This window comes from Apteryx mantelli, chromosome 12 (genome assembly GCF_036417845.1).
Source record: "Apteryx mantelli isolate bAptMan1 chromosome 12, bAptMan1.hap1, whole genome shotgun sequence".
NCBI lineage: Eukaryota > Metazoa > Chordata > Aves > Apterygiformes > Apterygidae > Apteryx > Apteryx mantelli.
Window position 1 is genome coordinate 6844805 of NC_089989.1, and position 15646 is coordinate 6860450.

Below are 15646 nucleotides of genomic sequence, written 5' to 3' on the forward strand. Positions count from 1 at the left end.
ACCAAAAGTTCAAATTAAAAAAAAAAATCCAACAGGAAGAAATTCCTTTGGCCTTTCTCTCATTACTCAAAAAAATATGAAGAAACACAGGACAAAGCTACAACAAACCTGATGAGTTCTTGCAAGACTGCTTGTTTGCTTCAGCACTTAAGACTGGATTGCTGCTAATGTGGATTACAAGCATATTAGACTCCTGAGAACAACATTTTTGAGTACTCCTCATTACTGCTAATTTCTTAAAGGGAGCCTAAATGCAGTCCATCAGGAGAATCATTAAGATGTTTGAACTCCCCTTGAAGATGTTTACTAGACATTCATGCTGGAAACACCACATGCATATTGGGCTTTCAGAATCCCAGAGATGGTGGCTCTAAGAGCAAGGTGATTTTCTGCATTGTATGAGGAGCAGTACTTTGTCTTAAGGGAAGTATATGGCCAACCTTTATCCAAGGACTGAACTGACAGTGGGTTATCCTGCATGTTCAGAAGAAATATATGTACGCTCATCCAAGGTGATAAACGTTGGACTCAGCAGAGTAGGAGGAGAGTGCCTTTAAAAGTCTCAGTGAGAGAATGGTACAAGACATCTACCTCAAGGTCTTAAAGCTGAATAATTGCACCTGTGGGTATCGGTGGAAATTCAAGTAACAGTTTTGTAGGCAAGGCTGGATGTGTCAAAGAACAGCAGTGTATCAGCAACTCAGTCTTCAATGTCCATTTTCAAAACCCAACACAATAAACAAATAACATCGATGGGTACAGATTTTGGCAAAGGTGTCTACAAGAGTTATCAAGTAAATAGTCTTGCCTCTATCTTCAGGTTTGATGAAAAGAGGAGGAAACCCCACTGTGAAAGTTGCTGGATTTAGAGATCTAAGAAAGGAATTCCCAGATAAAATTTTTTTGCATTCCAACAGAAAAATGAAAGGCAGAGACAAGGCAAGTGATAAACAGGATACAAGTATTTTTGTTTAATAGAAACTGTTCTCCAAGTTTTATTTTTAAATCATACATGGAGAGTAATATGGATCATTTCCATAATATTTGTTGATTAACTGAAAGATGCAATATTTCATGCAATGTTGTTACTGTCTTCATATGAAGCAGCTGCTTCTCTTTTTGTTGAAGTCAGACAGAAAGAGCAGCTGAGTTTGAACCCAGCTGCATATCTGCAAAACGATCTGGATAGTCTTTTGGATCTTACAGGTTGCTTATGCATAAGGAAGGTAATGTAGTTTAATCTTAAAATTTAATACCGAAGTCTTGAAAATGTTCCCAAGAAAGGGCTGATATTTTTTAAAGTATATTGGAAAATGTTAGTGATTATATTCTCTTGTTTCTAAGCTAAAAATGTATTTGCTGCAAGCAAATGCTTTTTCTTTCCACCATCAGCTCTTATTCACTATATAATTCTACCTTTGCATATCTATCTTGCATTCTAAATAAAGCTCTTGTATTCATAAAAACATTACTTCATTAAGAGAAGCCGCATTCTAACATAGCAAAATCTTGAAAAAGCTAATTGAAATTCTGTTATAAAGGAGTTGGAAGGGAAATGTGATACGTGGGAAGAAAGCTGGAATGCTCACATTGAGTTCATTCCTGAAGCTTTCTAAAAAATATCTCAGAAGTACAAGATTATTTGAAAGAAATGATCTTATTTTTAATGAAATTTTCTACAGCTAATTTCCTGTAAATATCTTAAAAGCTTCTGTTTGCTATAGTATGTTTTAGCATTAATTGAAAAACTGTGTACTGCATGTTTATGAATGATCTTAATGTAGCTAAAGTATGCATCATATATGTTTTACATACTAAAAACCATAATTTCAAGATGTATGTTATTTCCCTTGAAACTTTTACTGGCTCCTTGATGATGAATTGAGTTCAAACATGAAATATTAGAAATCATTTCATGTGCTTTGTCTTTGAGGCAACAGAGTTTTTTGGTTTTATCTCTCACCTCTAGAATGGACGGATGGGACCAGCCTCTTTGAGTACTGCAGTTTTGCTTATATAGGTGATAGATTATGTGGCACTCTGCTAGTCGAACTGGCCATAGCCCATAAAAAGTTTTGGAGAACTTTTTAAAATTACTTTGTTTTCATGAGCTTTGAAAATAATGTACCTATTGGGAATAATTTTGTGTTATATCTTGTTATTATCTTACTAAATTTGCTTTTTTTTTTTTTTTTTTTTTTTTAAACAGATTGAGAATCTCGATCCCCGAGGAATTCAGCTGTCTGCTTTATTTATGAGTGGTGTCGATATGGCGCTTTTTGCAAATGATGCTTGCGGACAGCCAATTCCATGGGAGCACTGCTGTCCGTGGATGTATTTTGATGGAAAATTATTCCAGACCAAGCTCATCAAAGCAAGCCGGGAGAAAGTTCCTCTCATTGACCTCTGTGATGGTCAGGTGTGTAGTTTTAGAATGTAATAACAGAATATCAAGTGTGCCAAATTTTCATAAGTGTTAGGTGTGGTTTATCAGTCATTATTTACTTAATGTGTCATCTCTCTACTTGAAAAGGTGGATGGCTAACAGGTACTTGTCAGCTCTATTTAAGTCTCTTACTTTCTTGTTGATGGCTGAGATAGCATTTTGGTAGATTTTGCAAAAAGTAAACTGATGTAAATTTTTCTTTGATTTCATTTTGATCCTCTCCGGAAACTGCAATTTGAATGCAGTTATGATGTAATGAGCTACTTAGAGTTGAAAACTCTCTGCTCCTTCATACAAGTAATATCGTCTTTTTGCATCAAGATGGCATTATGGTCACAAAGGACTAAGCTGCGGTGGTTTTACAAAGAAAGAAAATTTTATTTCTAATATATTTTACAGACAAAGTCATTCTTGTAGTCTTTAAATTCAAAATCTCTTCACATTTCTTACAGACATCTTGAAAATACAAATAAATTATATGAACTAGGTACAACAAAGTTATTATCTAGTTATAAAAACAGGAAACTGATAAAATCAACAGTTTACTAAATGATCAATTTTTTTTTTCTTTTTTACACTTTTCAGGAGGTGTGAAATCCTTTTCTGAAAAAGCTTAGCTGTTCTTATTTCTGACTCTAGTGAAACTGATTGTAGATTAAATATTGATGATGGCTGTGGTCACACTCAGGCTTGTTAACGTCCAGATTTGCTTTAGCCAGTTTACCTAGGTTTTGCTTTGCAGTCCAGGCTTGTGATGTTTATTTTGCTTGAAGTAAAGGGCTGTATTAAGTGTTTAAGAGACTGTAGAAGAAGCTTTCTCAGTTCCTTTCTGGAAAACGCCTTTTAAGGTAGATTACTGTAATTTAAACAACTAGCTTTATGAATAACTAGCTAGCTTTAGGAAGGTTGTTCTCACTACCTGTCTACATTCTTTTGCTTTCCTCTTTGAATCTGTTGTGTAAATATAATTTACACAATTGAAATCAGAATTTTAACATCTGTTTGTGACTTTCTCTTTATTCATAGGCTGAGCAGGCAGCCAAGGTTGAAAAGATGCGTCAGAGCATCCTAGAAGGATTAAATTTCTCCAGGCAGAACCATCCTCTCCCTTTTCCGCCTCCACCTGCCATGCCTTTCTATCCAGCTTCTATGTATCCTCGACACTTTGGGCCAGTCCCACCACCTCAGGGCAGGGGGAGAGGCTTTGCTGGTAAGTGATGGGACAGCAACGTGATACCCATTGCTGTGAAGTGCTATCTTGTCTTTCACATTCTAAAACTGTAAACTGATTTGCTTGTTTAATTTCATAGGAAAAATACATAAAAATAAGTGGTTAGCCTGTGGTGTTGTGTGCCAATCACTGCATTTTGTTGTTGTTTTTGTTAGTGATGGCCTGGCAATACAGAATGTGTTGTATTGCTGCATATTTCCAGCAGGATTTTTAGTAGCTGTGCCAGATCAAAATAGTTTTACAGCTATTGTATGAAAAAGAAAAGAGGAGTGGATCAACACTGAATGATGTGACAAGGCTCTTATTTGCACTGTACTTTACTTCAAAATGTTTATGTATATAAATATTAAAAATGCCTTAATTAATAGGCACAGTTTAACTGCCAGGGTTGAAGACAACCTTTCTTCCTCCCCATCCCTCTTTATTTTGCTACAGTCATTTAACTATTGGCACCCTTGAGTGTAAGTACCGGAGATCACTGAATAAACCACTCCAGGCGGTTTCTAGATTTATTCCCTTCCTCATAACCATATCCCCCGATACAGGGAACTATACATATATTAGTACTGGACATTCAGAGTAAGGCATTCTTGGGGTGCCACAACTGTAGCCGTTGAAGCTGATAGCCAAAAAATTGCCACAAGCATTTCAACGCTAATTATGCCCTACAAGTTAGGGTACCCGTTGCAAACCCAAGGCCTGCTGTTGTGGATAAGGGACCCCCCCACACACACACACACACGCACGCACTAAGGCTGCAGCAGATCTTTGGTAGGGCTTTCTCCAAGGTGGTGATGTTCCTCTGCGTAACCTCTGCCTGGGCCGGGGGGTTTCCACGTTGCTGCGTTCCCCTCGCTGCTGAGCCTGCCGGCTTCACCTGCCTAACGCGCAGAAGGGCAGCAGTCGCTGCTGACCCTCGGAGGACGGTGGTGGCAGCTTCTCTGTTAGGGGAACTCCCACGTGCCTGGCCCCCTCACAGCTTTTCCCCTGTCTTTCTTTACCCTGGGTCTAACAGGAGTCTATGGCTTCGGAGGCCCTTATGGGGAAACAGTAGCAACAGGCGCTTACCGGGCCTTCCGGGTGGCAGCAGCAGCAGGACACTCCGGAGCCTTCTCTGGCAATGACAGCAACAGGACTAGCAAGTTTCAGGGCGGTAATTATACCCCAAACCCTTTTCTTAGAGCTTCTGGCAACAGCTTCCTTCACTTTACGGTTTGGTCTGAGGCTTTCTACTGACTGCCAGTTTTCCCTTCTCCCTAACTGTCTCCAGCTCTCACTCTTCTCCAGCCGTCTCAGGTTGCTCTAAAATCACTTACTGTCTGCTCTGCTCTTCTAGAGTCTTTTCCCTAGGTCCCTTGCGCAAACTGGTCTCAGTGTCAACCTGTCTCTTACATGCTTAGAAAATCCTTGTTCAAATACAGAATAGTTTTAAAATTTAATGGGACGTTCTGTCTTCTGTGCTTTAAAATGTTAGGATGGGCTCTGTAGTCAAGTGAACTTTGCTTGAATGTATTAACAATTATTTTCTAAAACTTGAGGACAATTGAGCTTTTTGGAAAAATGACACAGTATGGAAATTCTTGACTTTTGTGTTACTGCTAACCCATTTTTCACTGGTGTCACGTCAGTGTGGACATAGGCATGAGATTTATTTATTTGTTTGTGTTCATTGCTTTTCTCTTATATGAGGTGGGACAGTAGAAAACTGTTAATTCTCATTACTCATTTAGGGTAGAATTTTTCCATATATTTAGCCATTCTTTCTGGCTTCTGAGCTTTTGTTCTAAGAGCGAACATACCTCTAATGCTTCATTGTGTGAATAACGTTGCCACTGTAAACAATATGCATTTGAAGCTGAAAGACTAGTACAGAGCAGTATGAACCTTTCTGAATTTAATCAGTAATTTAGTTCCTAGTGTATTAACGTTTGAAGACTAATCATGGCTGCATAAATGCTATGTTTTGTAACCCTTTTAGTGCTGACAGTCTTTCCAGTAACATCTGGCTCAATTGTGCTTACCTAAATTTCTTGAAATATCTATTATGCCCTCATGGTTTTTTTAAGGGCAAAAAAACAGATATAAAAATGAACAACTTAAATAGAAGTTACATTTGTATTTTGGACAATTATAATTTTTACTGCTTTCTTGGGAGCGAAAGAGTAAACCTATCTTTTACACCTAGATCAGTTTAAATGCTATATTTTTATAACAACTTAGCATTAATATAGGTAGTTCTGCCTAATAAGTTGTTCACAGAAATGATAATCTTTGTGTCTTATGCTGATACTTGGTGTTCAATAGAAGGTGCTTTTAAACCATTAAAAATTCTTTCTTCGTTAAGAATGTAGTAAAAAATAATCTTCAGATAGCTTGTAAAATTTCACTTCAGTTTCTTAATGCTGAGCTAATATGTATTTTTAATTACTGAAACTGAAGTTGTCATATAATCATTTTCTAATTCAGAATTCATATATATTTAAAAAAAAAAAAGGGGGAAAAAGAAAAAAGGCTCTTGGAGTTACAATTCTTCTGAGTGACCACAAAATGAGAAGGGGAAACCATGTCAAAAGTCTGGGGGAATGTGTTTTCCATTCATTAGTAACTTCCATCTTATGACTGTGAATATCAAGTTCTGGTTTTGCTTTTATGTGCAGGAGTCCAACCTATTCCTTCTCAGGGAGGGAAACTTGAAATTGCCGGCACTGTAGTCGGCCATTGGGCTGGAAGCAGACGTGGACGAGGGGGTAGAGGGCCATTTCCTCTGCAGGTCGTTTCTGTTGGAGGACCAGCAAGAGGGTAAGTGCAACTTGGAGAATTTAGTGGTTGGAACAGAAGTAGAATTGGGAAAAGTGGAGGCATTAGAAATTGCATTCAGTGCATTTTGGGATGCATTAGGTAATATTATGCCTGCTGAGTATTCTCAAGAAGCCATTTATGTTCATTTTAAAATGTATTAAATGAGTTATTCAGATGACTGTAAACATTTTTGTGTGCAAAAAAATCATATTCTGAATCTGACATATATGTGAATCATTTTGCATGAGGAAATGGCCTGAGGGCCTTTCCCTTACAAGAAATCAATAAATATATTTTACCTGATCAAAACTATCACCACTCTTTATTATTTTCTTGGTTATGGTAGAATATTTATAACAAAGTGTGATAAATTTTTGAATAACTTCATTTTGTAAATCTTCTGTAAAATTGTAAAACAACTAAAGGACACTTAGGGGTTTAACAGTTCTCTGCTACTGTCATGGTGGTAGATATGTTTAAAAGAATACTTATTTCTTCAGCCCTTGCACTTTGTTTCACTACAGCTGAAATTACAAGTGCACAACATTTAAAAAAAAATTATTTGTCACAAAAATATCTAGAGCTTTACTTTTTTAAGATTATATTTTTCCAGAATTTTATTGTTCTGTGCATTACAGAACTGTCTATCATCCTTAATTAGGTTGCATCTGTTATAGTAGACAACTCCCAAAGTTGCCATGTGATTCATGTGTTATGTCTGCCTTTAACTGTATTAAAGGAGTGGAGTACAGTAGGTATATTCATGTCATCTTGAGCCAGGAAGCAGTCTGAAAGAGTAAGTCTGAGCTGTGTGAATTCCTCTCTATCCGCTAATTTCATCAAGCGTGCACTATAAAGCTTGATGCTAAAGTCAGTGTTAACTGTTTGAATGCCTGTCTTGTTGGACTGAGTGAGGAAATGAGTGATGGGACCTGAAGTCCTGCAAGAATGGGACCAGGAGAGGGAGAAGTAAGAACAGCAGAAATGAAGAAGTTCAGCAGCAGGAAGTAGACTTGGTATAAGAAGAAAGAACAAAACTGACATTTTAAGCGGAACAAATTTAGTCAGGAACATTTTATACTCAAAAATGAGTTTCAGCTCCCAAAACATTGGCATCTAGTGCTGTTTTAGACACTTCAGACAGCTATTCAGAGGAAACTGTACAGGTTAGCAGAGATGATGCAGGACTTAAAGGACACCTCTGCTCATCTGGAATAGCAGCAGAGGTCGGTGGATTAACCTAAGATATGTGATGAGGCACTGGGCTCCTTTGGGTATTTTAATCTTACTCTTCAGTTTTAGTGCACAAAATAACATTGCTCACCATTTAAATGAGGTTAGTATGTGGTTATAAATTCTCCTGTTCATGGATCCAACTTAAAAACAGAATCTGGCCTACTGTAGAGCTTTCTTTTCTTAAGCTGAATGCACTGTATGTGGTACTGTTTGTGAAAAAGGTTGAGGTAACTTATAGAGACCTAATCAAGGGTGCTGTCGGACTGAAGCATCGTGACTGATTATCTGGAGACACCTTCAGGCTCCGATCTGTCTCACATTTATACATACCATTGACTTTACTCATTTGAATAGCAGTTCTTCCATTTTCTGAAGAAGCAAACACATGAATTTGTGCAAAATATCAGTAGTCTGAAACTAACACTGGCAAGTCCTAAATTAAGAGCCTTCCTTACCTAGGAGCAGTGAAATCACTAAAAGGGTGTTATTGCTCCTGCAAGCACCTTTATGATGGAGAAATACTGCTCTCCAATAGTAGCTCTTGTGTTAGAAGATAAAATATCTCACGTTTTCATTCTGTCAGAGGTGCTACCTTTGGGCGGTTAGGTCTGTCTCAGTCACATCCTACTGAGTTAAACTCTTTACATTCAGAGTTACTAAAGTTACTCAAAGAGGAAAAAAACTACCACAGGCAGCAATAGTATCAATCAATACTAAAAATAAAATAGGAAAACACATAAATGTTAGTGTACCATCTAAAAACAGGTGTTTTAAAGATTGCGTTCCTTGCCTGTGGATGCTATTTGCTACTAAAGAACACTTTAGCAGGAAAGTGTATGCTTTTTTTTTTCTACACTTTATCATCTAGTTCTGCACACCTCTATTTCATTTTTTATCAGTTTCAGCAAAGAGGATCATGTCAGGCTTGTCAACACCATTCTCACATGTCTCTTTGCAATGTTAAACTTGGTGTTCTTTATATACAAATTATACCATATGCCTTTCATTAGCTTTGATCCATCAATATATCTAGTGTGATACGAGTCTGAGTTGGAAAAATCCATTATTCGGCTCCCTGAAGGGTATACTTTCACCATTTAAATAATTAGGTCAGAAAAAAAATAGCCTTGTTGTAATCTTTGGAAAGAATGAAGCAAGAGTAATTGAATGTAAAATGCACTTCTTTCCTCTTGAATCTTTGCTTTTTTCTTTTAAATTCCATTATTTAATTGCTTATTGCTGAATGTGGGAATTTGCAGTGTGTGTGAAAAGACTTGCATGGCACAGAACAGCGTTTCTCCACTGAGTCAGTTCAACTTAGTTGTTACCGCGCAACAACAGCAGGAAGTAGGAGCACTAAGCAAAATCTTAGCTCCTACTTAGGCTGTTTTTTGCAAAATCAGCTCACAGGGACCTTACTGGCATATGGGAATTGTCAAGTGATGAAACATTAGCTATATGGAAAATGAGATATGGTTGGAGAATTGCAGCTGTCATTTGTTGCCAGAATGGCATACTGTGCAATTGCGGCCCACGCAGCTTGGAAACTGTGCTGGATGTAGAGCTGGACCTGAACACCATCTGGCTCTTCTGTGTGAGCTTTAGAGGGGTCAGTCGTGACACTATGACCTCATGGTATCAGGCAGCGGATTTGGAGGAAAAGTAGAGCAATCTGTTACTGTTCATATTTCCAGGAGAGAAAATGAAAACAATTTTTTAGGCGAGAAGTAGTCCTTGACATAATAATAAAGGAAGTTAAGTTTCTGCAATTGTTTGCATTAAAATAGTTTGAGTTGAGTGAAAGTTTATTTTGGTCTGATCTAATCTTTATTGAATCAAATAGAAAAGCCACCACCTGATGTGTCCTGGTTGGAAGCCTCCATTTGAAAGTGTTCCAAACTTGATAAATTGCTACACATGTCAGATGTGCCTGAAGCCTCCATTTTTTCCTCATGTTCTTAGATCACTTTGTATTCTCCCATCAAAACCAAAGCAATTTTGTGTTTTTCCTTCCTTACTTTTATCTGATTTCTTCTATGTCTGGCATGGAGGGTTGATGGGAAGTGTTATTAAATGGGAGGAATTGCCTTATAAATGGTTCAAATTGCTCGTGCATTCTTTTTCAGGTGAAACTATTTTGATCTCTGCTTCTAAAGTACTGTAAAGATAATTTGATACTGTAAAGATGTTTTTACAAAACTTGAAAATACTCATTTACCTCTTCTTTAAAAGTGAATTATAGAAATAGTCATTTTATTGCTAGGAAAACAAAAGGTTGGTTAGAATTTATACACTTGCAAGTAGTAGAACCCTGTAATTCTGAATTGATTAATTATATTGCTTCTTTAAAGAAAGGCAGATTTTAGTCACTAGACAATAAAGCTAAAAAAATATTTAAGCAAAATAAAATTTAAAGTACTTTTAAACAATGTTCATATGTATTTTTCTTTCTTCCTTTTCCTCAATGCTTACAGGCGTCCTAGAGGAGTTATTTCCACTCCAGTGATAAGAACTTTTGGAAGAGGTGGAAGGTACTATGGGAGAGGTTATAAAAGCCAGGGAGCAATTCAGGTAATAAAGCAGTGTGCTTGACTTCCAAAACACTCTGGTTTACAGACTAGTATAGTATGGACTTCCAGACCAGCTAATATTGATAAGCACAACTTTAAAAGATAAAAGTGTTTCTTACAGTGATACTGCCTACTTGTTGAAGCTGTAGGCTGCACAACCAGTGATGACAGGCTAGTGTTCCAGCTCAGTGATAAGCAAACTTTGGTTATAAAGACAGAAGCTGAAAAATATATTTTGATATGAAGGCAGCGCCTACACAGTTCTAACTAGCTGTGAGAATAGGAGAGAATTTAGAAGAATGAGAGAAATACGAAGCTGAAATAAATTGGCAGCTTTTATTCTCCCTCCCACCCTTTCCCAGTTTGTTTTCTGGGATCACAGTCCAACCTCATGAGGAAAAAATAAGAAACAGTAGAAGGATCTTTGCTGTTTCATAGCTCCAAAACTAAGCCCTAACTCTAAACTTCTAAGAAATAAAAGACCAGTCTTTGCCACCATGAATGCACAATTTCATTTTTGGCGACAATATATGAAGAGTCTGTGGATCGTAGTTTTTGCCTCTCCCACGGATCCTTTAAATCTAGCTGGAGCAAACTGGTATTTCATATTAAGTGCCAATTGCTTCAGAGTTATGTTTTCGTCCCTTTTGCATTGTTTTTGCTGCTCTGCAGTTTTGAATGTTAGCGCAAGTCCCAAGGGTAATGGACGAGTGGGTATTAACTAGGTGGGAAACTTTCACAATAAATATGTCATATGGCTTTGCAATTTGTTGTATAGCTATTAGTATATAAGGGTAGGGGAGTGTTTGCAGGTATCAGACAGTAAGAGGAGGAGTGTTCTCTGGTAAATAATGTAAGAACCAGTAGCTTCAAGTAAAACTCACTGTGTTCCAGGTGTAAAAATTTACATACATCATTTCTCTTACTTGTTAAATTTCTATGTACACAAATTTGTGTGATGTTTGCAAATTTACCTATGTATTTAAAGCTTTAAATCTTTTACTTAAAATAGAAGAGAAAGCACTGTGTTAAGTTAATTATTTGGCGTCTCATTTCCAAGTATTTCAACACACAATATAAAGGAAGCCTGGAGAAAGAGCTTCCAAATATGTTCGCTTACTGCAGTTTTACATATGTAAACCTAGTTCAGATAGTACTTTTAGGCAGATAGTCTTAACAGACAGCAAGTTTGGACATTCATATTTTTATTAATTATATGTAATCTGGATGGTAAATACCTATGGTCACAAGTTGCTTGGTCTAAAATTGAGCCTGTGCTATGGAGAAGAAAGATAAATGGTGATGTTTTCTGTAGACTAGTCCTGAGCTCATCAAATTTTTACCATCATCAGTCAATAATTGATGCGTTTTATAGTTTGTGTTCCTTTTACAGGAAAAGAAAAAAATGTGGATTCAAATGCACGTGGCAAGGGAGAACTTGGGAAACTTAATGCATAAAGGGTAGATTTCAATAACTAATTGATTACCTGGCAACAGCGTACTTGCCTGTCTTGCAAACGTAGGCAGTTAAGGAAAGAATGCTTACATGGGGCCAGACTCCGATATGCATATTTACACCAAGTAAGATCCTCCCCATAGAATCCAATGACTTTATTGATTATAATTCTGAGGTGATATGAGTAAAGGTTGGAGAATATGATTGCAAATAGCAGGTTGTACTTACCAAATACAAAAGAAATGCATATTTCTTCACAAAATAAAATCTTTCACTCTTGATTCTGGAAGGAAAAGCATACATTTAATCTAAAACATAACACTTAGTAGGAAAGCCTGAAAAAATACATTTACACCTGTGATAAGTATGCATTGGCCTCATATGCCAGTCACATACCTGTGCAGTGTTGTTACAGAATGATATTTTGTGATTTCCTGGAAAGCAAGGTGTATGATGCTGATATTAGAGAACAACAGTTTTTAAGTATTTCACCTGCAAAATCCTTCAGGAATTCAGAAAAGAATTAACCATGCTGTTTCCAGTATATCAAAGTTAAGATTATTATATTATGAAACTGTGCTACAGCTTGAGGTGTATAAGATGTCCCTATCTTAGTCATTTCTTAGTACTTGACTTTGTTAATGGTGTGATTGATAACTACGTTGCTTCTTAGCAACCCAACCTACTTGTTTTATTTTGCTGTTTAAAGCTTATTATGTTTCTGGAATGCTAGGATTCATTGCTGCAGATTCGTAAAAGCTAAATATGGGTTCTATTGCTACATAAGTCTGTTTTTTATTGCTATACTCAGTCTTGTAAGATTCTACTATATGCTTTTCATATGAAGTCTGCTTCCTAATCTCAAAAGTATATAGACCAGTATAGATAGGATTGCATGATACTTTTGCACTTCTTTAATAATTGTCTGAAAATAAGTTTTGGTTTGTATTTGAATAATATGTAATCATGTCATTAAATTATATTGTATATGAACAAAGAAGCAGTTAAGCTGTATATTGATTCTCAGTTTTGGTATTTCCAGGCTTTTACGTGGCTCTTAGATCACAAATAACTATCAGAGTGTAAAGTGCATTTAACCAAAGGAATATAAGAAAGCATGGCTAGAAAGCACTCAGAAATACCGAAATTCTTTCACATCTGTGCTAACCTGTGATGTTGATTTTGTATGCCACTTCTTATTTCAGCAGTATATACTACTCAGTGTTCACTTGTGATATTTCCACACACTGCATGCTGCCTATTAATAGTGTCGCTGTAACAGATTGCAAATATATAGCAGTGGTTCTTTAGTAATTTTCTTCTTTTTTTAAAAAATAGGGCAAACCTCCTTATGCTGCTTCAGCAGAAGAAGTAGCCAAAGAACTTAAGTCAAAATCAGAGGAATCTAAATCCTCAATTGTGTCTTCAGATGGATCCCTGGCTGAAAATGGAGTTGTGAATGAGGAAAAACCAGCTTCCCAGATGAATGGGAATACAGGAGACATCAGGGCTTCCAATCAGTCTGAAAGTGCCTTGAGTAATGACTCTAAAATGTGCAATACAAATCCTCACTTAAATGCACTAAATGCAGACAGTGTTTGCCATAAAGATGATACTCTTGAGGCCACTGTCTTAAAAAAAGAAGAGTAAACTTATTTTTTATAGAGGGTGAAGGATGTTGGGAAGGGTCAGGATTAGGAATATCTGGAAAGAAAGAGAGCCTACAGTTACGTACATTTTTTCCTTTCCGTAAGAGAAAAATGAGGACTTTGGAAATTCGGATCCCTCTTTGATGTCAGAGATTTAAACAACACATTTTTAGTTTTAACCAGTTGTAGTCAAAATGCTACAATAAAACAAAAAAGAAAGAGAATGAAGAGCATTTGACTCCCGCACTTAAAATGAAGTATACATAAAGTTTAAACTGGTTATGACAAAAGCTTGTAGTTTTGTTTTTTGAAATATAAAGAAAACAAATTTTGGCAGTCTTTAAGTATATATAGCTTAAAATATAATTTTTAGTACTTGGCACCATATGTATGCCATTATATTTGATTTTGCATTACTGTGTCACAATAAAGCTTTCTTTAAGGCTTTGATTTCATGATTATGGGGGGAAAAAGGCACAACCACAGTTTTTTCTTTCTTAAATTTCATCACCGTTGATGTGGTTCTTTTGTGTTAAAATGTGCAAACTATCGAAACTAAAAATTATAGAGTAATATTGCAGTTCTGCTGATTTTAAATATACATCATACATACTTTACAAGCAAGTTAAATGGAGATAAACTTGAAATCATAGAAGATGCAAATGACCTTTCAAAATAAACACAATGTGTTCTGAAACTTTTTGTGACTAATACCATGCATCCGTGATCAATGAACTATGTGGTTTTGAATCAGACGTAGACCATTAGTACTACTATTTGAGCTAAACTTCTGCATGGTTCATAATTTTTAAAGTGTGTAGTTAATATTATGCATGTTATTGTCCTCTTTCTTCCATTCTTACAAGTACTGTGCCCATTTGCAAAACAAAAAGCTAATAATCAGTAATAGTCCTATAAAAGATGTTAACTATGTTTAGTCATTGACTGATCTTGCTCTAACCTTAAAATTTTGTGATTATTGACCTCTGTTGCATTTATTCTAAAACTTAAAAAAAAAATTATCTAGCCGTTTTGAATATCAACGTTACCCTGGTGTACTCATTGCTGTATGCATTATTGTTCTCTGTTGCTGTTTTATGCCTTCATATTAGCAAATATGAAATTCTGTGAAAAACAAAAAAAAAGCTTTGATCTTCAAAAAAAAAAAAAAGTACCCCCCTTCTGTAGCAGGAAACAAATGGCTTGTTCTTGAGAACTTTCCCATCAAGAATTTAGTATAAGCAAATATACCTGTATCATTTTGATGTTTTTGTTAGTGTTTCCAAACTTAATGTACTTCAAAATCAGAATCATTTCTTTATATTCGTTTTCATATAATTCTCCTGATGCTCTTCATCACACATTAGTGATCAGAAATGAGGTGTAATTCCCCATTCCCTGCCCGCAAGAGCTAAGTAGGTATCTTAATGTAAGTTGAAGGGAGTTCTGCCCCAACTCATGGATTGTGCAAGAATGAACTACTGTTGGGTTTGATTGGTTGTAGATGGATTGTGGTGTGGTGTATTTGAAGGCTATTGAATGCAACTTACAGTGCTTAATAAAAATCTTTATTCTTTTAGTATAAAATACTGTATGCCTTTTTTGTCAAGTATTTTTTTAATTAACATGTTGTAAATAAAAGTTTTCCTATGCCCAAATAAACTGATTGAGTTAGCAGACTACATGATGTTCTCCCGAGAGGCGGAGAAAGAAAACAAAACGAAACTCTCATACACTGCCAGCGTTGGGGAATATCACACTTGATCAGAGTAATGCTTTGTACTTTTTTTATTTTATGCTGCTACTTCAGATGTCCCTTTCTAAACGCAAGATGGTTAATATGATGCAAATATTTGACTGAAATAACAAGGGCAGTTATTAAAAAAAGAAAAAACAAAAGCAAACATGGGTGCTTGCAGTGATGCATCAGCACTGTTTTTGAAATGTGAGGTGATCAACAGTGCCTGTATCTCGGCTCCTCTTAGCTGAGAATAAATTATTCCGTTACGCAGGAGTTTTTTCTGCATACGGGGCTGTACTAACCCAGCACGAGGAGTTATAAATGTGTGGTGCCGTTGGTGTCAGGTTGGCCTTTCTGTTGCGGCGCGCCCTTATTGTCCGCTGTCTCCGTCTCGTCTCCCTGCTCATCTGTTTACTCTGGTGCCCCACACACGTTGTTAAAAACAGTCTTGCCCTGAGCGTTTTTGATCTCCTGTTGTGTCTCCATGAGCGGTGTTAAGAGCCCCGCGCCCTTCCCCC

At 36.5% G+C, this 15646-nt stretch overlaps 1 protein-coding gene across 2 annotated transcripts in view; it reads left to right on the plus strand.

Annotated features, from left to right (window-relative positions):
* Positions 1-14974, plus strand: part of FAM120A (family with sequence similarity 120 member A) — a 58130-nt gene extending 43156 nt beyond the window's left edge. Inside the window, exons 13-18 of one of the 2 annotated variants that reach the window (XM_013947674.2) lie at positions 2210-2419; positions 3473-3656; positions 4693-4830; positions 6335-6476; positions 10187-10283; positions 13077-14974. In XM_013947674.2, coding sequence (XP_013803128.1) covers positions 2210-2419; positions 3473-3656; positions 4693-4830; positions 6335-6476; positions 10187-10283; positions 13077-13388 — 1083 coding nt within the window. In that variant the 3' untranslated portion in view covers positions 13389-14974. The remainder of the gene's footprint in view (positions 1-2209; positions 2420-3472; positions 3657-4692; positions 4831-6334; positions 6477-10186; positions 10284-13076) is intronic. The other variant, XM_067303803.1, reaches the window with a different exon arrangement.
* Positions 14975-15646: the final 672 nt, after the last annotated feature.